Source organism: Colossoma macropomum, unplaced genomic scaffold (assembly GCF_904425465.1).
Source record: "Colossoma macropomum unplaced genomic scaffold, Colossoma_macropomum, whole genome shotgun sequence".
Classification (NCBI taxonomy): Eukaryota; Metazoa; Chordata; class Actinopteri; order Characiformes; family Serrasalmidae; genus Colossoma; species Colossoma macropomum.
The window spans coordinates 25,887,751-25,911,616 of record NW_023494798.1 but is presented as its reverse complement, the minus strand read 5'-3'; the positions used below and the strand labels follow the sequence as shown (position 1 = coordinate 25,911,616).

The following is a 23,866-nucleotide window of genomic DNA, read 5'->3' as shown; positions in this document are numbered from 1 at the left end:
GTTCCTGAACCCATGCAATGATTTCCTCTACAGAATCATGCCTGATTTTAATGCAGTGCCGTCTGAGGGCCCAAAGATCATGGGCAGCAAATACTGGTTTTTGGCCTTGCCCCTTGCATACAGAGATTTCTCCAAATTCTCTGAATCTTTTAATGATATTATGTACTGTAGATGATGAAAAGCAAAAATTCTTTGCTATTTTATATTAAGAAACATTATTCTTGAATTGTTGCACTATTTGCTTGTGCAGTCTTTCTAAGAGTGGTGAACCCCTCCTCATCTTTACTTCTGAAAGACTCTCTGCGATGCCCTTTTTATACACAATCATGTTACTGACCTGTTGCCAATTAACCACCATGTGTTTTTTAGCATTACACAACTTTACCAGCCTTTTGTTGCCCCCGTTCCAACTTTTTTGGAATGTGTTGCTGGCATCAAATTCAAAATGGGCAAATATTTTTCAATAAACAATAAAATTTTCACAGTTTCATCATTTGATATGTAGTCTTTGTACTATTTTTCAATTGAATATACGGTTCAAATGATCTGCACTGTATATATATATACTGTATGTATATATGTATTTCAGACTAGGAATATTGTTAAATCCAGATTAACAAAACACAATGCATGGGCAAAAGGCGATAAGAGAATCAGATAAACAGGCGAGGGTCATAACCAAAGAGCAAACACACAGGCAGAATCAGAAATGAGAAACAGAACAAGGTCATAAGAGCAGATAAGTGAAAGTCTTGGTGTGCACCGACAGAACTGAGGCAATACTTTGCAAAGAAACAATGCAAACAGACAGGTTTATTTACACAGGAACACAGGTATTGATAATCAATACTCAGGTGACTGAGAACTGCTGGTTGGCGTATGATTGGTTAGTGGAGTCACGTGAAACTGAGGGATTCTGGGGAAATGGAGTCTGCAAAGGAATGAGAATCTGACCGAGAACCGGGAAGCATGACAATATAAAATATATACTAATATATATATATTCATGAAATTTACACACAATGTAAAGGACAACAGGCATTTTCAAATTATGTCAAAAACTGAAGATTATATATATATATATATATATATATATATATATATATATATATTCAATAATTAAATATTATATACAAATATTAAATTCAATTTTAAATAATTTATTTAAAAAAATCTATCTCGAAAAAAAATTACATGGTGGTCCACCTTTATATCATGTAAAATATGTATACTTTATAAATGTTGATTTAAACATTAATTACAATTAAAGTGCTTATGTAAGATGTTATGAATGTGTTACGTAGACACCCTTCGAGTAAAGTGTTACCATGTGTATTGTGGTCTGATGAGTCAACCTTTCAGACTGTTTGTGGAAATAATGGATGTTGTGTTCTTTGAGCCAACGAAGAAAAGGACCATCCAGATTGTTACCAGTGCAAAGTTCAAAAGCCAGGGCCTGTCATGGTATGGGGGTGTATTAGTGCCAATGGCATGGGTAATTTGCACATCTTTGAAGGCACCATTAACACTCATAGATATAAACCAGGGGTGCACAACTCTGGTCCTGGAGGGCTGATGTCCAGCCCAGTTTGATGATTACCTGCTCAAACACACCTGATTATACTCACCTGATAATTGCCAGGTTTAGCAAGTATGTTTGAGTAGGGAAAATCTTTTGTGCAGGACTAGAGCTGTGCGCACCTGATATATACACATTTTGGAGCAACATATGCTGCCTTCTAGGTGACGTCTTTTTCAGGTACACCCATGTTTATTTCAACATGACAATGCCAAACCACATTATTGCCACAGCATGGCTGCGTGCTAGACTGACCTGCCTGAAGTCCAGACCAGTGTCAAAAAAAAACTTATGGCACATTATGAATTTCAAAATATGACAACAAAGCCCTGTGCAGTGTATAATGGAAGAATGGTGAACACTTCTGTTTCAAAAACAGATCACGTTGTGTCTTCAGTCTCCACACAATTGTTAAGCATTGTTAAAAGGAAAGTGATGTAACACAGTCTTAAACATGTTTCTGTCTCAAAAAATGTTTCAATTTAATACAATTCAAATAGAATTTACTAATCACTGATTTCTATTTTTTAGTATTAGCATTTCACATCCTGTTCCAACTTTTTTAGAATTGTATATAATTTTGTTTTCTTAATTTTGGAGATGTTGAGATCAGACCATCACCCTCACTGCACATCTAGAACTGCTTACCTTAGAAAGAGATCAATAGGGATTCCCTTCCCGAAATCTCTTTAGCATAGAGCTAGGCCTAATCTGTGCAGGAAAAGAATGGCAATAGAGGTCCCATTTCACCCAAATTACTTAGACAACTTTGTTTCAACTTCCAACCTCAAAAAGTGTACTCATATTTAACTTTTTACACTTAAGCTGTTGTCACATAAAATAAATAAAAACAGAAATAAAGAGAAATGCAATGTTAATGTTTCATTATTTATTTACTCATGAACATTGTTGCTTTTTTCACTTTTTATCTATTTCTTTCAGAAATTATACATAAAACATTATTAATGAAGAATAATTGTTCAACATTCATGTATGTGTAAGCTTTTTGTGCACTTTATAGACAAAAGTATCTGGACTTCTTAATTATTGAGTTCACGTGTTTCAGCCACACCCGTTGCTAATAGGTGGATAAAATGAAGCACATAGCCTTGCAGTCTTGATAGTCAAACACTGGCAGTAGAATGGGTCGTACTGATGAGCTCAGTGACTTTAAACATGGCACTGTCATAGAATGCCACCTCTACCGCAGGGCAGTTTGTGAAATTTCTATCCTGCTAGATCTGCCCCTGTCAACTGGAAGTGCTTTTAGTGTGTAGGGAGGGATAATGCTATGGGGTTGTTTTTCAGGGGTTGGCCTAGACCCCTTAGTTCCAAATAAGGGAAATCTTAATGCTTCAGCAGACATTTTGGACAACTGCAGGCTTCCAACTTTGTGGGAACAGTTTGGGGAAGGTCCTTTTCTCTTCCAGCATGACTGTGCCCCAGTGCACAAAGCAAGGTCCATAAAGGCTTTAACTCCATATTATTGCCTTTGGATTTAGAATGGGATGCCATAAAAGGTCCTGTGGGTGTAATATGTAGGTGTCCCAATACTTTTGTTTATATAGTGTATATGATATATAATATCTCAGTCCAAGTAAAACTTCATACCATCTCATGTGACTGAACATACAACCATGTAAAGACCAGCAAATTACACTTACTTTGTGAGTGTTCAAGCTGACCAGGATAAAAGCTGCTCAATGATCTGATAATTCACACATTCAAGAGCACTGTGGTGCTCAACAAACGGTCGCACTTGCTATGTCGAAACCTGCTCTGTGCTGTGGTTTAATCATCCCAGGGTAAATAAAGGAAGGCCAAACTGTTATCCCCACAGGGTGGGTCTGTGTACAGACAGAAGGTTCCCATGTCTCAGACACAAGGAAATCTTTTTGGAATCAGGGTCCTTTATTCCAGTTATGGATGAACCAGCCACTGGCATTGACATCCAACTTCAGAAGATCCATCACCCACTCGTCTTTCCTTGCTCCTTCCATAAACTCAGTTAATGAGATCTGACCTGGAGAGAGAGAGAGAGAGAGAGAGAGAGAGAGAGAGAGAGAGAGAGAGAGAGAGAGAGAGATTGTGAAATCTGACATTATGGAATTAATAAAAGGAAACAAGTCACAGTGTTAAATCAATATTTTCACAGTTTCCATGATTATTTGAGAAGTCCTGAACTAGAAGCACAGCCTAATCAAGGTCATTATCTTAAATTGATGGAGTCATTTACTTGTTGCCTTCTGCTGCCACCTGCTGGAATTCATTATGTATTAGACATCAATGCACATGAGTTCAAGTATATACATTAAATTAATAAGGTGTTGGCCTATTAGCTAAATAAACAAACAGATATTTTTAAAAACAACTAATATCACACTCACCATCATTGTCTTGGTCGACCAGCTCAAATATCCTGTCACAGACTTCACAGGGGGTCATGTTCATATCTGAATTCCTCATCTTTATTTTGTAGATTATCTGTGGTGATAGAAAAAGATCACTGACTCCACTCCCCTCACTGACAGTATAGCAATAAAGAGATGGTTTGATGATTGTTTGCTTTTTTGCACACAAAATAAATAGATTGCCACAACAAAGACAACAGCAACTACAACAACAATGAAAAATGTGTCAGGTCTGCAACTTCATTGAAGGTTAGAGAGAATTAATGAACACATCACTGTCCTCAACAGACTCAAGTGAACAGGCAGAACCTCTGACTCTTGGCAGCTGACCTAATGCTCCCTATGTTGCACAACACAGCAGGGGTCAGTTTAACACCTTATATGGAAGAGTTCTAGATTCAGCCCCAGCTGTATGATCATCTAGCTTTTACTGAGTTAAGCTGTGCACATTACCCATTTAATGTCCATGTAATGTACATGTATGTCCAACATGGTAACTTTGTAAGAGGAGGCAAAAAAGCTTAGCTTAGCTTTTAGCTTTCTTAGCTTTTATTGTAAGTTAATGTAAAGAGTTCTTATTCCAAATGATTCTGGAGCATTTCTATTGGTCCATTCATCATAAAATATTCACACAATGTAAAGGATGGCTGCTATGTTCAAATTATGTATATATAAAAAATGACAAAAATAGAGATACCAGTTTTTCTTTGGACAGCAACAACAGAAAAACATGACTTTCTGAATTTAACTCCTGAAATGCTAAAAACAGTTCCTCACTTTTATAACCACATGACTTACATATTAATTTATAGTAGTTATTCGATACTGCTGGATAGTCTTAAGTCTTACGATGAATACCTGAACAATAAGTATGCAGTTTAAAAAGCTAAAAAAAATCCAATATCTGTTCAGTTTCACAAAATACTTAAAACAACTGACAATTATGAACTGTGTCTATTTTGTAATTTGCTTGTTATATGAATTACTTATGCGCTAAAATATGCTTGTGCTTTTATATTTTGCTATGTTCATCTTAGTGAAAGTAACCAAGTCATTTATAGTGTGACAATTGATTCTAAATTGAAAGTCTGCTCACCTTTATGATGTGTTTCACCTCTTGTCTGTCCAGGCGACCATTCCCATCTTTGTCATAAACTTTGAACGACCACTTCAATCTGTCTTCTAGTTTTCCTCGGAGAACCAGGTGTAGCGCTGCTACATATTCCATAAAGTCTATGGCATTATCCTGAAAAGGTTAAAAATAATTCATAACATTAAAAAAAAATCACCACACCAGTTGGACTCTGAAAGAGTTTTATAGTCTACGAGTAGCTTGTTCAGTTTCACTTGCCTGGTTAGTGTCAAATGAGCGGAATATTGTTTCCATATAGGCCGATTCCTCCTCCGATTCTCTCTGGACACCAAAGATCCGTTTGAATTCGTGCAGGTGTAAGGCCCCACTAGGACATTCCTTCATAAAAGTTGTACATAATCCCTGAATTTGTGCCAAATCTACCTCCTTATGATCTGCACTCTCTTCTTGACCCATTATGTTTCGCTTGTTGCCTTTGATTAATAAAATAATTACAATACTGAACAAACTAAGTGATCTAAGCAAAAGAATAAACCTGTTGCCTGCTGCGAGCACCTCACACCACAGCCTCCATTTGCCTTTAGTCTACCATTCTGAACTTACTCTGCTTAAAGAGGTAACTCGAGGGAAGTCACTCTAAATGGGTTTGTGGTATTTAAAACCCTGTCAATCTGCTTTGGTGCTCGTTAAGCTATACTGACCACATACACTGGCCAGATATAGTGGCTAACTTAAGTCAGTGTCCTAATGTTCAGAGGTTTCTAGATTATCCAGCATTGCAATCCCCAGTTGACCCCAACTATGGTCGATTCAGTTATTATAGGGCCCATATCTGATATTTTTAATGTGGTCTATTTTCCCCCCAATGTCCACTTATGGCATTTGTTAGATTTATGTAGCAAAAAAAAATTACATGACCATTTTCAACCTCTCATTATACATTACAGTAAAACACTGATATAGGTAAATGAGCTCTGTCCATCTCTGGGCTGAAACACTCCTTAAGTGTGTCTCAAAGTTGAGGTAGGGGAGATCTTGCTATTGGAAGGCTCTTCTTCTGTGCTCATACATTTTTGAGGTGGCCTGAGGTGGCCTTTAAATGAACACATTGGTTCCACAGAAAAGGAATATGCTACATCATCTTAAATTATGTAAGTTTATTAAATACCTTAATACTACTTTATATAATCTAGGCTGATATACTGTTTAGCGAGTGGATTGGCGTCATTGTTTCCCTCTTTCCTTCTCTGGAGTGAAACAACACTGTCATTTTTCTCCCTTGTGGATAAGCCACTCAGAAGTGCACAGAAAACAGATTTTCTTCAATTAAATGCTTAAAAAGAGTCACAGAACAGATTTGTGGCAGGAACGTGTTGCGTTAGAGTTTCATTTTAAAAGTTGTATTGCCATTACAGCACATAGCTGTATTTCTCCAACCTTCTACAAAGTTGGCTAGCCTTGGGATGCAGTTAATATATCTGGTTGTAACCATGCAAGGCTAGAAAATTTGAAAAATAAGCTAGGATACCAGGGATAAAGATATTCAAGTATTTACAGAATTTCATGGTAACACTTTCTATGAATGTCACGTTTGTAAACATCTATAAACACATTTATAACATGTTATAATGCCTTCATACGGCATTATAAACATGATTATAAACATGCATAAAAATGAATTACACTGGATTACACTTTATAGCCATGTTTATTATACATTATGAATTGTTAATATAATGCATTATAAGTAGTGTTGATAACATGTTATACTGTCAGTCCCAAAGAAGTCAGTCCCAGCTTGGAGACTGCAAAGTAAAGACAAATATCAAGCTAACGGTGGTGTACATTGACTTTCCCACATTGGGTAAAACACTGATGGCAGCACTAGTTTAAACTCTGACATTTGAAGCCTGTAATGTGCTTCATTATGTATGTTTTAGTGTTTTACTAAATCCTTCAGTAAATACTTCAACTTGATGCCTCACTCTTAACCCTGGAGGAGGCTTTAGTACAGTATAAATATTTATAGCCATGTTTATAATGCCTTATGAATGCATTATAACATGTTATGAATGTGTTTATAGATGCTTACAAAGGTGACATTCATAGAAAGTGTTACCAATTTCATTTCTGTTTAACCAGCTGTGTATTAGAGGCTTATGCTATAAGCCGAAGCCATTACCTTACCAGTAGTGATTAACATGTATGTTAGCAGAATTGAGCCTGTGTTAAGTGTGGTTATGTTTTATTGCTCGTAACTTCACAAAAATAAAGCCAAAGGAGAAAATGTTGCTAAAGAGAACTATATACAGTGATCATTACGTAAAGTGAATCCACAGAGCTTTATTTACTAGCTAATTTGTACATGAAGCCACATTTTTTCCAAAGAGCACTGATTACTGCATTGAATTGGTTCCATCAAAATGGGTTACTCCAAATTTGGAGGAAATCACATTGAACTAAACTGAACTTAGAGCAACATTATGGAACAATTGTACCTTAAAATATCAGTTTCAAAATAATTTTGATAGCACACTGACTTATAATAGGGAGAATGGTGTTTCTGTCATTGCCACTCCAGGCCTGGAATGCCTGCTATAGCACTATGTAATTTTGGAGGAGTGGGCACGAAACCTCTCACGAGAACTGCATAATGTTTTATGGCACCATCCATGTCACATATCAACAACTATGTTCTTCAGCTAAGACAAGAGTAAATCATGGACTGGCTTATACTTGTTTATGAGTGCTAAAAGACAAAAGGATGCAAGATTTACTACTAACGAGAAAATAATGAAAATTCGACAGCAGAACGTCCATCCCTGCCAATGTTATTTAGGAAAGATTGTAATGTATTACTCTACCTTATAAGTTGAAATGGTTCTTTCTCTTCTGATGTTGTCTTTGTTGGTGTTAGAAAATTCTGTCTCACTGGTAGAATCCAACCTATTTTGTGCATGCGCGTCACAGTACTGTACAGATCATCAACAGGTCATTATTCATTGGGCATTCATTATGTCTGTGGTACACATATCTGTACATAGTTTAAAGTGCTTAAGCAAGAAATATGAAATACTACAGATTGAAAATGTCAATTATTATGTTATTTGAATAACATTACAACATTTCAAGTTGAATGAACAAAAAGTATGATGAAAACAAAGTCAAAATATTGTTTACGGTGCATTTTTAGGATGCATTTCTATAAGGTAAAATTGAAAAACACATACAGTCTTTAGGGCAGATCATTTCAGTCTCATCTCATCATAGAGAACAATGTTGACTAGTTCAGAACAGGTTTTGTCATTTGCCAATGGATTTCTCATAATCTAGGACATCGTAGTTTTCTCAGATTATGTGTTCTGCAATACAGGAAAGGATTATCAACAGAACATCTCTTTAAAGATGAGAGGAACACAGTGAAGTGTACTCACAGTGAGAATGAAGCTGAACCTGCTTTAGGACGCTGTCTGGAAACAGTATTAAAATTGGAATTTAAAACAGTAATGTTGCAGGTAAATCATTTTAGGACATTTGACAAATCTGTATAACAGATCTGCTTCCTGTTATTAATATCTGTCTCTTTCTTTTTGCTTCTTCAATCAAGCACTGAGTTTTTGAGATATTTTCTAATTCTCGTCTTATTCTGTACTACTTTTATTCTGATGTTAATCAAAGGTCAGGAATTGTATGTATTAACTGATAATGTATGGTGATGCATTTATACTTTATTTATTCATTTGATTTGTGTTTTATTGCTGAAAGTAAATACATTTTTAAAACTAAGACCTCTTGGCTAGAACATACAGTTCTAGAAAAACCTTTAGTTGACACAGAATCTTTACATTGTGTGGATGTTTTTTAAACTTTAAAAAGGTTCTTTACATTCACACGTCTTATCTACAAAAAAGTTCTTTAAAGTATTATCAGTGGAAACACTCTTTCTTTTATTTTTAAAGATGCCTTAGTCGAAATTCATGATACTTAGACTTTATTGGTTAAGTAAGTGAAATAAAACAACACTGGAACCATTTTTGCTACTCTTTGGATCAGAACAAAGCATGATTGAGTTGACAGTGCCCAGCAGTTCTATAATTTAGAGTTTGCCTGTCATGACTTTAGTTTCAAGCGATTAAGGGTTTATTAAGGGCACTGACTTTCTTCGTTATTTAGATATAGATGCAACAAGTATAGCATTATGCTTGAGAGGAGATCAACATGCTCAGTATAGCCATCTCAATAGAGTACATTGATTGCAGACCTTTTTGATAGCTAAAAGTTAAGTGACCCTTATTAGTCTGGAAAGTCACTAATTCCAGCTTTATCACTTATGCATGTAATAATTTCCTCCATTTTTGAAAAGCACTTCTGATGTAAGTTCTTGTTTTAACACGTTTCTTCTTCTTAAGCTTTTTGGCAGCACAGCCTCCTCCTCCACCACAGTTCCACAATCTGGGAGCACAGGTCCTTAATGGATTCTGCCATGTTTTCTTATCTGAACAGATGGAGATAAGGATGGAATAATATGCTATTGAGAAGTATCTTATAAACTGACTGATAGGAGGTCAGTGTAAACACACACAAGCTCTCTGCTTCATCCTGTAGTTTCCCAACAGATTTCTCATGCACATAATATACTGTGCTGATGCAATTGCTGAAACTATTATTTTTTTATCATATTCTACATATTTTCCCCAAACCCCTGCCTGCTCTCAAGCACAGCTATCAACTTTTTATTCCATCTTTCAAACATACTGAGGTTTTATGAGTTGTCTCATGAATTAAAGAGGCTCATTATGCTAAATACCTGCAACTACTTTTGATCTAACTCAGCATTATCAATAAATCATGTGCTGCTGATTTATTACAGAAATTGTGCATGCACAGGATAGAATGATAAAGACATTGAATGATTTCAGATCTTCAGCAAGAACACATGCACTGTTTGCCTCATTGCTGTGTGTGCCTATTACCATGTAATGTCTACCATATGATGTATACATGTCCAATGCCTTATCACTGAAACAGAGAGCTATATTTCCTTTGCCAAAATGAATTGTTTTCATATAAACTTAAAATTATTGCCTTTGAGAAGCTGTTCTGGGGTTGTGGTGTGAGTTGGGGATTGTTGTCTCTATGTTTCATGTCGCTGTTGTCGGACCAAAACCTTGTATCTCCACAATGATAACTTTACAGGAGAAGGAAAAACATACTTTGCTTTTAATGTAAGTCAATGGAACCAGAGATTTTTCCATGTAATTTTGGGTCGTTTATTTTGGTCCATTCATCTTTACATTTACACACAATATAAAGGGCAGTAGATTCTTTCAAATTATGTCAAAAACTGAAAAATGACAAAAAAAGAGATACAAGCTTTTGGTCCGACAGCCATATATGTCATTCACCATTTATTATTCAGCAGCCAAACATGCAAGAAAGAAATAAATTGGCCCACAATCTTCTAAAACCTGGCAAAGCTACTTTCTTTCTTAACATACAAACCTAAACTGGGCTAGACAGCTCACTTCTGTGCCATAAAACTGAACTAATATTTCGTCACTGACTTCTTGATATCTCAGAGAAATGTTTGTGGTAGACCTGTCTTCGAGGTAATTGCGTCCTATATCTGTCTGGCCTTGATTACTGAACTGAAGATGAGATCTCTTTTAGCCTTCTAACATAACAGCAGAAACAGCTTATAACATAGATTTGTGATGTTGCCGCCATCTACTGGTAAACACGAGAATTACATTAAACATATCACCAACGCATGAAATGACTTAAAAAAAAGAATAGATGAAATAACGATATAATAAATTGCATTGGGAATTTGGTTAAACACTATCTGCTATTCTAATGTGTGAAGAAAACCCAGACTCTTTGTGTGCTTAAGAAACCCATACATGATTACTCACCCGGCATAGAGCACATGCTGAGAAAATGGGCCACACACTCAGTCTAGTCTCTCCTTAAATAGCTTTAGAAGAGCTGTGGGTGGATTATTATGTAATGCCTGGAAGGATCTCTACTCTCTTTCTCTCATATATGCGTATCCAGATAGAATAACTGAACTGAGAGATGCTGTGTAGTGCTAATTTTGTAGTTCTTGTACAATCTCACAGTATAAGAAAACATTATTTTGAACTTTCTTTTGAATCGTTGTCCCATTTTAGTCTCATAAATTGCCAGAACGCCACTGAGGCTTTGAATCGAGCTATTAATACAGGGTTTTGTCCCAGCACAAAGGAAATAAGTACTATGAGGTCAAATAATCATTTTATAATAAATGGTCACCTTATTCAAAGGCGCTGTTAAAGCATACAGAAGGGTAGTGGGATTAGAACCAGCAGCTCTTTGACATTTAATCTTGTTTCTTAAGGGCACTATGTAGAGGTTGACCAAGGACCTTATGGTAATGGGTGTAAGAGGCTTTACCACATCACTGCCTTCCATCTCTTTCCAGGACAATTTAAATTCTGCAGCTACCATTGTCATACTGACACAGGTCCTCAGATTTTAGGCCATAGTGAATTATGCAGAAGGCTATTATATGTTGTTATAAGTATCATAACCAAAATAGGTAATTACATACAAGTGACCACATGCCATCCCACATGTCCACCACTAACCTTGCCCTTACCCTTTGATCATTAAGTGCACCTATACATTCAGAAACTTTTTGATTATTTGTTTCTTCTAATGCGTTTGTATTTTTCACTTTATTTTTTCTTCCTTCTTTTTAATCTGTCTTCTTCAAAACTGTATTGAGCCACAGGGGTAATTCAACAATCTGTACATGTAACCCGCTTAGAGTTAAATGCTAGCACTGTTAGTGATGTTCTTCCTCACTTATGGTATTGGAGAAGGCAGGAGTATAGGTTGTGCATGTAATTGACACTCTTTGGGGCTAAATGTTACACTGCTGTCCCAAAGATTAATAAATTCTGTTTTGCTTTTACCTCAAAAGTGATGGAAGCTAACCTGACTGAAATGCATGTTATGTGATCTTTAATTTGCATTGAAAATGGAATCAGGACTTTTATTTTGAAAAAATGTATATCAGTTAAATGACACAGTAGTCCATTTTAATATCAAGTAAAACATATACCTTATAAATGTTGATTTAAACATTGATGAACAAGTTATGAAGTGTTTATGTAAGATGTTATGAATGGGTTTAATAAACACCCTTCAAGTAAAGTGTTACCAAGATTTATAATATACTTGAACCAGCATGGACATAACATTGCCATAAACAGGTGATAGCAGATGTCATATGCTGTCATGACAAGTCAGTGCCTTAAAAGACAGCGTTGTGATGAAGGTACCTGCAACCATATTGCATTTGAGATGCGCCTTCAAAGGCGTTAGCGTCTTTTACCCAGAAAAAATGTCTTTTAAAAAGCTAGGATACTGATTTTTTTTATAACCAAAATGTTCCATTTTTACATAAATTAAACATTCACCTCACAGAAAGAAGCTCTGGTTTTAAAAAAAGCACCAATGCTTAACTGTCTGGGGTCTGAGGGCATTTTTTTATTTTTGCATATTAAATATACCTTTAAATTTGCCTGTATTCACTTGCATATGACATGATACCCACATATTATTCAGAACAACCTCAGCTCTCTCTATAATGAGGCCCTTTTGACCTGGAGCACCGTATAAAGCACCTGGGCCTGAAAGCTGAAAAAATGAAATCTGATTTTAGACATTCTTAATCGCGCTTGTGAAAACATAGCTTCACTCATTACTCTTATGGACAAACTGTTTTGGTGCTTGAAATGGGTTTTCCAAAGTCTTAGGTTCACAAAAATAGTGGAATGCATGAATAAAATAGCAGATAAAATGCTCTCCTCATCACTATTTTCCAAAACTGCTGCAGCAACATCAGCAGCTGTGAACATTTTGCACACCACTTTTGATGATATTAGTGATGTAATCGGCTCGTCTTAGCCTGCACCCCAATCGTTCAGGTGTCAGTTTTAATCCTCCCAAGCTACAACCACTAACCAGCTTAGTCTCAGGGCCATTGCAATTAGCAATAGTGCTAATCCCAGGAAAATCCATGGATCATACATTTCGGACATGACTGGTGCATGGTGTTGCACACAATGGTTTGACTGGTAATAGGATGAGAGGTGATGTGCAATTTAAATGGAATGAAGGAAGACAAGCAAGCAGTGCACAGTGACAAGCTACTGTAGCTCTAGTATTGTGACACACAGACGTCAAAATCAATGGGTGCACCACTGATCAGATACTATTTGGGTGGCAGGAGCTTGAGGGGAAAGGGCAACATTAGCTTGTATGAATTCAATTAATAAATTTAGTTTAATTTACAGTTTATTGCAATCACTTTTAAGTCAGTCTAATTTCAGAGGAAACCAAACCTAATGCTTTTTTTTTTCCCAAGACAGCAAAACTGGTAGCCTTACTGACCAAACAGGGCACATTGAACACCAATCTCCAGTGTACATGGCTGTAACATTATCCACCATCCAAGAACTGTGAACCACACAGCCTGGCATAAATCACTTTCAACTCAAATCATTTCAGCAATTCACACTTGATTTAGCAAGTTATTAGCGCCCCCTACTGCTGATTGCTATGTGACACTTTCTTAACCCCTTAAAATCCCAGATTTATTACATACTAAGGCTTATTATTACAACTACAGGGACTTCAGTGCAAACTGGTTGAGCTATTCCTAGGTTATAGAAGTGTAAGCGCAAATAAAACTTTAGGGCCGCTATGGGGTTAAACAAATAATCAGTGCTTTACAAGTGGGATTTCCAGCACTGTGGTAATGTGTGACAGGCCAGAGTTACTGAGGGCGTATGCGGTCAGTACTGCACCAGAGGGAGGGCCCAAGAGCGATGAAGCTTGTGGAGCCTGAGCTGACCCACTAGCTCTAGCAAGGCTGAGCAGAGCCTCACGGAAACTGATCTGGAAGAACAACCATATAAAACTCAATTATAATACATACCAAGAGGGCCTTTGTACAGTTTGAGGGCAAAGGGCAGGGCCTCAAGTCTCCTCTGGAAGCTATCTGTGCATATGCCAGCACTGTAATACAATATGGACAGAAGATTTAAAAAGTCTCCTTAAAAACTAGCCTTGTTTTCCTTTGCTGGAGCTGGCAGTGGTCCAGCTGGCTTTGTATCATGCATGTTTATGTTTAGATTAGACTGACCTCTAAAACCAACCTAACTGTAGTGATATACAGGGCCAAAAGTGAGATCAGGCCTTTACACTCTCCTCTTAATAATGCTATTTGCTTTACAGTGTAGTATTTATTGTGGTCTGCCTTTAAAGTGTCTTCAAGGTCAAGTCTTGAAAATTGTGTGGTGTATGTCAGGAGAAATCCAGGCATATTAATCTCTTTATTTAATATATAGTGAATGTTTGAATATACAGTGTTGAAAAGTAGTCTTGGGACACCTCTATCATCACTTGCTTTTTAGAGTAATTTAAGGTGTTAATATATTATGCTAATTATGTGTTTTCGTATTAAAAAAGTACTTTATGTCAGCTATAACTCATTAATCAATACTTTAGGTCCAACCCAAAAATAGCCAAATACAAAACCTTGATCTAAGCCCCCATTTTACTGTCAAACAAATGTTGGGACACTTATCCAAATGCAGACACGCGTCACGTTCAAACCAACTGTTTCCCAGCTACTTTCCAAAACGTCTGGCTCAAAATTTCATTAATGTTCTAAAAGATATTGCTTTAGAAACCTTGTTAAAATACTAAATTAGATAAAATATTAAATATTAACATACATAAAGGAAGGAGACACTAATGTTTATTCCCCTAATGTCCTTTTCTTCGCCTTAACTTAATTTTTCAGTTAATTACTGGAATTGAGTTTCAGTTAGTAAACCTGGTTGTTAATGCTGGTTGTTATCACTTTTCTGATGGATATGAATGAATAAATGATATGTTTATCTCAGAAAGAAAAAAAAAAACTACAGAAACTAGACACAAATTGTATTTATTGCATGACATGGTCATGTCAACATTATGTAGCAGTGTTCAAGCAAAGTGTTACCAATTTTTTTATGCTTATTGCTGTCAAACATGGTCACAACTGAACTATTGCCTATTGAAATCTACATAGTCTGCTTTTATGACCTTTAAGGTAAGCTATTTATTTTGTGAATATATTATAAAATATATCTGTAATGCGCTGTATTTATGTTTTACTTATATTTAATGTAAATGATTTCTATTTTTAAACTTCTTCTTATTATTATTATTATATTGTATGTTCAGCACTGAGAACCAAAGTTAAAAATCTGTGTAAAGCATGCATAGGGTTTAGGCACACTGTACACATCAGGGAACTGAATATAAATATGTATATTGTAATGTGCTGTGATTTCTCCCTCCTCCCATGAAATAATTACATGTTGCTGTTGTCAGAAGAAAACCTCTTATCTCCAAAATGGTAACTTTACAGGAGAAGGAAAAAACCTACTGTACTTTTAATGTAAGTCAATGGAACCAGACATTTTTCTAAGTCATTTTGGGCCATTTCCTCTAGTCTATTGATCATGAAATTTACAAATAATGTAAAGGGTAACAGGTACTTTCAAATTATGTCAAAAAGGGAAAACCATCAAAAATGGAGATACAAGGTTTTCTTCTGACAACAGCGATATGTGATTCCTCTTCACTGCTGAGATACACTAAACTACATCTGAAGTCAAGTTTCAACAATCAGTACTCAGCTGGATTTATGCAGTTTTATTATTACTGGAATTCGAATGAATCTGTAAATTTACAAAGGGTACTTAACAAACAGAGCTTATATAATGATATAACACAAAAGTTACACTGTTCACTGTTCACAAACCAGATGGGGTAAAATAAGACGATGAACAGTATTCTTAGGGCACATAAGGGCAATATGCTTTTTACAAAAATACAAAAGTAAATAAATAAATACATACATAAATAAAATCTGTCTTTAATGGCTTAGCTTACCTTTTTATAATTATACTCCTGTCTGATAAGACAACAAAGGGACATTTCACCAACCTGCTGTCTATATTCAGCAGTACCTTTTTTTCTGCTTCCAGCTGACTCTTGCATTTTGACATGTTTCTCTGATACAGCTCACTGTAGGTAGCAAGTGCAACAGCATAAGCAGGTTCAATAAAGTCATCCCTGCTGAAATGAATGCATGTATACACCACACTTGGTTGACCTTCAAACATGGCAGTGAGCTAGTTAGATTCCTAATTTGTCTTAACAGGATTTGGTGCAGGAAACCATTAACGTCATCTGCTGTTTGTCGTGACCATCCTAAATCGTCTGTGGATTTTCCATGTTGCAGTGTCCCTATTTTAAACTCACTTGTGAGGTTTGATTCACTGTGATGTGCCAGACAGAAACAATAGAGAGAGAAATCCAATGTCTTGGTAACATAAAGACAGTCATGTCTGCAGCATGCCTCTATTAAGAGATACAAACCAAAACCGTGCTAGCTTGAGGGATCTTTTGAAATGCTTTCTGGTTATTCTACATGCATTAGGAGCTCTGATAAACATAATTTTGTTGGTTGGTGAAATTTCCTTTAAGCAGTATAGCTTGAAAGTGCCACTTGCATATTCCAAACAGTCTAAACAGTCTAAAGATATTGGAATGATATAGATGATACAGATTTAGATGCATTTCTACTAACTCATTGGATATCGGATCTTATATTATCAGTTATTCAGATTTTTCTAGGCTTTTTGATACAATAAATCCTGGACAGTAAACCTATAGCATGTCTAGGAGATTTGTAAGACATAAAAATGAACATACATCAGTCTATAAGACTACACTGACCACCAAAAGTTTGGTGACACCTTGCTTTCTTTTGAAATTTGAATTTGCAGTTACGTCTTGTTACTTTCCAATAACGTATGCAGCTAGTTCCGAGTATCCATGAGCTTCATGAGCACATATTGAAACTTTCTTGATACAAAAGTGGTTCAAACACTTTGAGTGCTGAGCAGTGCTCACATCACAACAGTAGAACAAAACTTTGTACCTGCAAAATGGTAACTTTACGGTGGAAGCAAAAAACGTTCTTAAATTAGAATAGAAGTTAATATAACAGGATTTTTTTCCAAGTGATTTTGGAATCATTTCTGTTGGCCCATTCATCATGAAATTTTAACATAATGCAAAGGGTGACTGGAGATTTGAAATTACGCAAAAAAGTAAAAAGTGACAAAAAGCAACATTATGTTACATATGTATTAAAGACATTTTCAAAAGATAGGTGTCTCCAAACTTTGCCTTGCAGCATAGATAATTACACCTGTGAATAAAGTGTCATGTTGTTTAAAGGCCGTTCAGGTTCACAGATGGACAAATTAATTCATAAGCCACATAGTTTCCAGACACAGTCATGACCCCACTCAAGTATAGGATGATGTTTTCCAACACTCATTCAGAAATTATCACTTTGTCCCCATACTCCACCTCTGTGCTTGGTCAAGGAAAGGTTCTGTTGATGTGTATCCAACCTAGAGTGGCCTTATGTCTCACTGGCCTCCTTGACCTGTTGATTTTGTATCCAACCGCTGGGATTTGCGTCCAGGCTGAGGAAGTCTTTGACCCAGGGGTCACTCTGAGCACCCTCCAGAAACTCCTCCAGAGAAATGTCACCTACAACAGCAAGGCACATGTAAGAGAATGATGACTTTATGCTTGTTTGTTCAACTTGTCATTATTGTTGAATTTCTTCTTGGTTGTGATACAAGGCAGCAAGTCATTAGAGAAGTCAGTGGAAAAATAGTGGTAGACTAAGCATGTCATGGCTTCAGAACTTTTGCCAGTTCATGGATTAAGCTAACCCAATGGGTTTAAAAGAGATTTTTCCAAGATGAAAAGTTTGTACAATAGGTAAAACTTTGAATCATGCCATTGGGAATGGAAATTGCTGCAACCTTTTCTCTCCAAAGAAATAACATATGGTAATATAGAAATGATTAATTGATATGTAAAACAGAACTTGACACTGAAATATAAAGTTTATGTTCAGTGTCTGTCCCATATAAGTATCTGTCTTAAACTGAACCACATTATCCTCATTATCTTAGCCATTATCCAGTTACTTTAATCGGGATGACTCTTAGGACAGCACGATACTATATCCCATTCATGCAAAAGAGTAGAACTAGGATGAATCAGTATCATGTCTCTGATGATCATTTCAGACCTACATACAACCTTTTACACCTTTTAGATTGAGAGTAGACTTATTCTATGTGCAACAAACTTTGTGTCACAACCTTTATGTAGAAAATTCTGTCTTTTTTATTTGCTTTGTGTTTCAATTGCATATATACAACACTCACCGTCATTATTCTGATCGATGCGCTCAATTACCCGGTTACATACTTCTTCCACGGAAAGGCTGTTTCCCTTTTCATCTGTAACATTGCCTAGTTTGATCTTGTAAATGATCTACAGACATAACAAAACAAGACAAAATATTACAACTGGGTCCAAGTCCAAAAGATCCAAGTCACTGAATGATTTTATTACATTTATTCTGAGGAATGAAGTCTAAAACAACAGTTCTGGTTCTCATGGCTGACAAATGGTCCACATTTTAACTTCATCCTCATGTGGTGCAAGTTGAGTTGGAGCAAAAATGTGGACCATCTGGGGGCCCCTGAGGACTGGGTTGGGAACCACTGGTCTAACACACTGTGTCCCAACCCAACTACTCTGTTTAGCTTCCAACATGCATCAACTAAACAATTAAAAACACTGAATATTTATGAATATTTGGTTCACATTTTCGGGGGGGGGTGGGATGGAGCAAAATATGCACTGGGTGATGGTCTCCAAAGTCTGAGTTGGGAAAGAGTGCTCTAGGACAGTGGTGGTTCACAAATCAGCCCTCAGGGCCTCCCAAATGGTCCACAATCTTGCTCTACCCCATCTTCTAACATACTTGAACCAAGCTTGAATACTTGGTAAAGGTGTGTTAGGAGCTCAGGGGGTCCCTGAGGACTGGTTTGAAAGCCACTACTCCAAAACTGTGGTTCGTAAATTGGTCCTCAGGGACCTTCAGATGGTCCACAGTTTTGCTCCAATCGAATTCATAATGCATAGAGGTATGGCCAAAAAATGGACAATCTGGGGGTGCCTAAGGACTGGTTTAATAACCAGTGCTCTAAAAGATCTAAAAGATAAAGTCCAGTAGGCCTATTTGAACCAGTCTAATTGCAATAGTAATGAAGGCTGCCTTAACTCATGGCCATTGGGGAACACCATATTGAATATGTTGAACATACCCTTATGATGCGTGCTATCTCATCTCCGTCCAGTCGTCCATTGCCGTCATTGTCGAAAACTTTAAAGGACCATCGGAGTTTGTCTTCTAGCTTCCCTCGGAGCACAAGGTGTAGAGCTGCCACATATTCAATAAAATCCAGTGTGTTGTCCTGTAAAAACATCCATTTAAGTAATAAGTATTAATGTAGGTATCCACCTTGAAGTCAGTGGCTATGCGCTACCTAGAAGACAGGCTACTTACCCCATTCTCGTCGAATGATCTGAACACATTATCCAAATATATGGATGCAGGATTCGGTCCACTTTTAACTCCAAAAATCTTCTTGAATTCATGCAGGTATAGTGACCCACTTGGACACTCCATAATAAAAGACTTGTACAGACTTTGAATTTCAGAGAGCTCCAGCTCCTTCTCATAAGACTCTGACTGACCCATTGCAAAAAAGAAGCTTGAGAGGAGAAAAAAAAGTTACTTTAGCACAGTACGCTTAATTCATAAAAGGAAGCCTCTGCTTCAATTTGAAATCTTCTATGCCTAGTTGCTAATGCATGCCTTGTTGTTGTCCTGATGAGCAGTGTCCACTGTGAGGTTGCTGTGACTCTGCAGCAGAGGAACAAGTCAAACAGTATTTAGAAGCGTCTGTAATCTTTAATCTGTGACCAGGTGATCAGATAAATTCACCCGCACACCCAGACCCCTGTGCCCTACGGTTAATCAAAAGCGTCATGGAATCCCTGGTGCAGTACGTAGGTCAAGTAAAGCTCTACATGTGCTCAGGAAATCCTAGTCCCTGCGTCACGCCACAGAGGTACACAAACTGTCTGACCTACACTAGATGTGTCTCAGAGCCAAGGACACAGCGGAGGTAGGCTGCATTTCCTGGCCTTTGCGTCAATGAAGGCTGTCCTGTTTTGTGGAATCGTTTGAATGTGACCTTCATTTCTGAGAATTCAAAGGACTCAAAGGAGCTGATGTATTCTGTACTGAGAAACAAACCAGTAACATGAATAGATAGCCTTGATTTCTGATACACCATAGCACTGAGAAGATTCTTAATAGCATCGTCTGTATTAACTGTACATAAAAAAACATTTACTGCATGTTTGATTATCTTTGTGACAGTGATAAACACTGGTATATCTGTAAGTGATGCAGCTCATAAAGTTGTGTGTACAAGTTTAAACACATCGGGCAATTTTTCTGTTTTGTTGTTTTTCTAAGTGAAAATAAGTTAACACATGTTCTGCTGGGAATAACCTTAAATATGGCATTTTTCTGAACATTTGGTTCACAATTTTTATTTACTTGCTGAGTTTAGTATATTTGAAAGAAAAACAACAACAAAAACAGAACATATAAAATGTGGCTAACTTTTGCACAGGCCACATTTTGTATTTTTGTTTTCATTTAGAAAATCAACAAAACGTAATTTGACCAGGGGCACCAACACTTTTGCATTCAACTGCATTGTTCAAAACATACAAGACTGAATTCAGTCATACTCCTCAGAGTAAATAGGCAATTATCAGTAATCCCTCAGTATCAAGTGACCCTCTAAAAATGAGCTTTTGATGAAACTGAATGGTCTGCTTCAGATGGTAGACTTTATCTGACAGTGCTCTAAATGTGGGCAATTTATAGAATGATTAGCCTAACAATCATGTGTTGACACATAAAAGGTAGTAACATGTGCTGCTGCACACTGTCAGAGACTTTTTTGGGTAACTCTCTAAAAGACTGTTTCCTGGGTAACTATGTAAGGACTAGGCAAGGATGAATAAATAGTGCTGCATTACATCTTGAAATCACTACAAATAACTACCAAACACTAATTTATAATACTAATTTCTACTAATTTATTACTGTTCATATCAATATTAACTGCCCAGTTGCTGAGTTTTATAGTCAGGTCAAGTCAAAGTTTATTTACATAGCATTTTTAACAACAGGTGTTGTCACAAAGCAGCAAGCTCAAGTAAACTCAAGTACATATGTTTATTTCTAACAAAATATTTTACTCAGCTACATTCATTTTAATAAATTTTATAGAGTAAAATTGTGTTGAAGTTTGTAAACTGAAAAAATGAAAAAGATTCCATTCTGAAAGCCAATGAAAGGACAGCAAGCTCCAAGCTCCAAAGATGTTGCCGATCAGACCTGATGTGTTCAGACAGCGTGTGGGTGGAGATCAGGGTGAGGTATCGGTATGCACGAAGGAAGTGCTTAGCTCATTTGTCGTCGCTGTTCAATTTAACTGTATTAACGAAAACAGTTTATTATGAGTTGCCAGATATGACTGTTAAAACCTGTGGAAATTTTCATTTTTCACAACTCAAAAATATTTTAATGCTTTAAAAAATGTTTCATTTTGAAGGTAAGGAAACTATTCTACTAGATACTGTAGTGTTTTAGCAAGTGTCCCATAATTTATATGTGTATACGTGTGTTAGCCTTTTAAAGTTGCTACTAACCAAGAGCACATCTTCTTGTGTTAACAGTAAAAAAGATTATGACTTTATATTACAGACAATGAAGTGCTGAAATACTGCATTTCATAGTTCTGAAAGAGGTGTGTAAAACTATAAAAACTAAAATTTGTCATGTCATCCATTCTTTCTTAATTTTTTTTTGGTATACAAACCTCAATGCACATTCTTACTCTATAACAGTTACTGAAGACAACTTTCAATACTTCTATTATTATTAAGCTTTATCAGTCTAAAAAGTGCTCTATGAATACTGATTATTATTGTTTTTATTAGATATGAAGAAGCCATCGTTAGTTAGTAGTTATGTGGGAAATACGTAAGACTCTGTAATTATTGTTTAATTTACACTGAATTACCATAAACTTTAGTTTCCTATCAATTACTAAAAAATAAGCCACTAGAGGTTGAGTGTTACAGTGATTTTATCATGGATAAGGGTGATATGAGGCATAAGGTTAAAAAACCCACTTATTTGTGATAAAATCACTGTAATGCACAACCTCAAGTGGCTATTATAAAACAGTGAGCAGTAAATATTTTTTTAATGATTTTATTTTTTAAAGCAATTATTTCACCAAGAAGCATAGCTCCTTTAGATTCAGTCATATACAATACTATATTGGACAAATAGTGCACTACTCAGGTGTAGAAGCCAGAAATTCTTACTTACATAGCATGTTATATAGGAAGAAGGCAGATCTGACTAAAATGTGGACATTTGAAGCATGTAGGACATTCAAGTGACATTTTCTTTAGTCTTTTATATTGCAGTTTTACAGTGAATCATATACTAAATACTTTAATTCAAAGCCTGTGATAATGGAGGAGTTGTTTAGCCTGTTAGTTATCACTTAGCATGTTAGCTAGCCTAGTTCTAGTTAAGAAAATACATTATCAGCCCATATATATCATATATCATATTTCATGCACAAAAGCAATTCAGTGTGCTTTTCATAAAAAAAAAACAGAAAGAACATCAGAAAGAAAAACAAAGTGCTTAAGAGTGAAAAAAAAATAAATAAAAATGAAAAGTAAACCAAACCATGTTCTTATATGTGAGCAGCATTACAGTCAAAGAGTATTTAAAGAGTATTCCTTTAACAGCACAATGATTTTACATGAGTTGGTGCAGTAATACAGAATTCAGTTGTTGTGATGAGGTCAGAGATGTGTCTATATCAAGTATTACATGATGGATTCCAACTTAGCTCAGTCAATTGGATATAAGGATGTGAACTATCAGTTTTATCATGACTAATTAACCAGTATTCTTTGGTAGTAGTGACTTAAGTGTTAATACAGGACTATTAGTTTGTCCCAATGTAATTACCTATTAATTATGAAACAGTTTTATAAAGTGTGACCTTTTTGGTGTTTGCCAAAATAATGTGAAGTAATTCATGTGGGGGGCTTTATGGCACAAAAATCTTTAAAAAAGCATTAATAAAATAGGCAATTTACCTTTTTTGAAACCATCTTGTGACCTCTCCAAAATTATCATCTGACTCCAAAAATGAGGGAACTGTCTTCTTTGGCCACATTGAGAAACAAAATCCACCAAACTCTCTGACGATGGTAAGAAGTCTGAAATGTAAGGCTAGGGGGATCCTCAGAAGACATTTGGTCTCCAGTGCAATTGCGTATTGCCACAGATGATGATTCCTACTGAGAAAAATTGCAGTCTGCTACATCACTGTACAAGGTTGATAAGGAGTAGCAGTTTACAGTATTAATTTAACCCTTTAAATTCTAAAGGGGCCTTATGTTGGTACATACCAATTAGAAATCAGTTCAAGGTGTAAGATTAAGAACTAATAAATACATAAATAAATAAATACGTTTTTGTGGTGCCCGGTTGACCATGTCCTTCTTTTTGGGATTTGTTCCCTCCTTTGTCTTAAAAGGATTAAGAGGTAGAAATCGAGGTCATTGGCTGCTCTTGAAGAGCACTCATGTAGAAAACCCTGTGCAACACCA

The 23,866-nt window shown here is 36.2% G+C and overlaps 2 protein-coding genes across 2 annotated transcripts; both read right to left on the bottom strand.

Moving 5' to 3' along the window:
* Positions 1-3,480: 3,480 nt before the first annotated feature.
* On the bottom strand, positions 3,481-5,539 carry LOC118818081 (guanylyl cyclase-activating protein 2-like). The gene is made up of 4 exons (XM_036585194.1): positions 5,342-5,539; positions 5,087-5,236; positions 3,967-4,063; positions 3,481-3,602 (listed from the first exon to the last, which is right to left on the bottom strand). Exons 1-4 carry the CDS (start codon positions 5,537-5,539, stop codon positions 3,481-3,483), a joined length of 567 nt encoding a protein of 188 aa, XP_036441087.1.
* Positions 5,540-17,627: 12,088 nt separating this feature from the next.
* On the bottom strand, positions 17,628-19,835 carry LOC118817833 (guanylyl cyclase-activating protein 2-like). The gene is made up of 4 exons (XM_036584789.1): positions 19,641-19,835; positions 19,399-19,548; positions 18,451-18,559; positions 17,628-17,758 (listed from the first exon to the last, which is right to left on the bottom strand). The coding sequence occupies exons 1-4, from the start codon at positions 19,833-19,835 to the stop codon at positions 17,628-17,630; spliced, it is 585 nt and encodes a 194-aa protein (XP_036440682.1).
* Between the last annotated feature and the right edge of the window lie 4,031 nt (positions 19,836-23,866).

What these genes read in the sequence shown, in the direction of transcription:
- LOC118818081 (XM_036585194.1), bottom strand. Translation starts at nt 5,539, where the DNA reads ATGGGTCAAGAAGAGAGTGCAGATCATAAGGAGGTAGATTTGGCACAA. An exon ending in GCTCATTTGACACTAACCAG is followed by an intron (nt 5,237 to 5,341) that starts GCAAGTGAAACT and finishes TAACCTTTTCAG; the next exon opens with GATAATGCCATAGACTTTAT. An exon ending in AGGTGAAACACATCATAAAG is followed by an intron (nt 4,064 to 5,086) that starts GTGAGCAGACTT and finishes CTATCACCACAG; the next exon opens with ATAATCTACAAAATAAAGAT.
- LOC118817833 (XM_036584789.1), bottom strand. Translation starts at nt 19,835, where the DNA reads ATGGGTCAGTCAGAGTCTTATGAGAAGGAGCTGGAGCTCTCTGAAATT. An exon ending in AGATAGCACGCATCATAAGG is followed by an intron (nt 18,560 to 19,398) that starts GTATGTTCAACA and finishes TTATGTCTGTAG; the next exon opens with ATCATTTACAAGATCAAACT. An exon ending in CATCGATCAGAATAATGACG is followed by an intron (nt 17,759 to 18,450) that starts GTGAGTGTTGTA and finishes TTGCTGTTGTAG; the next exon opens with GTGACATTTCTCTGGAGGAG.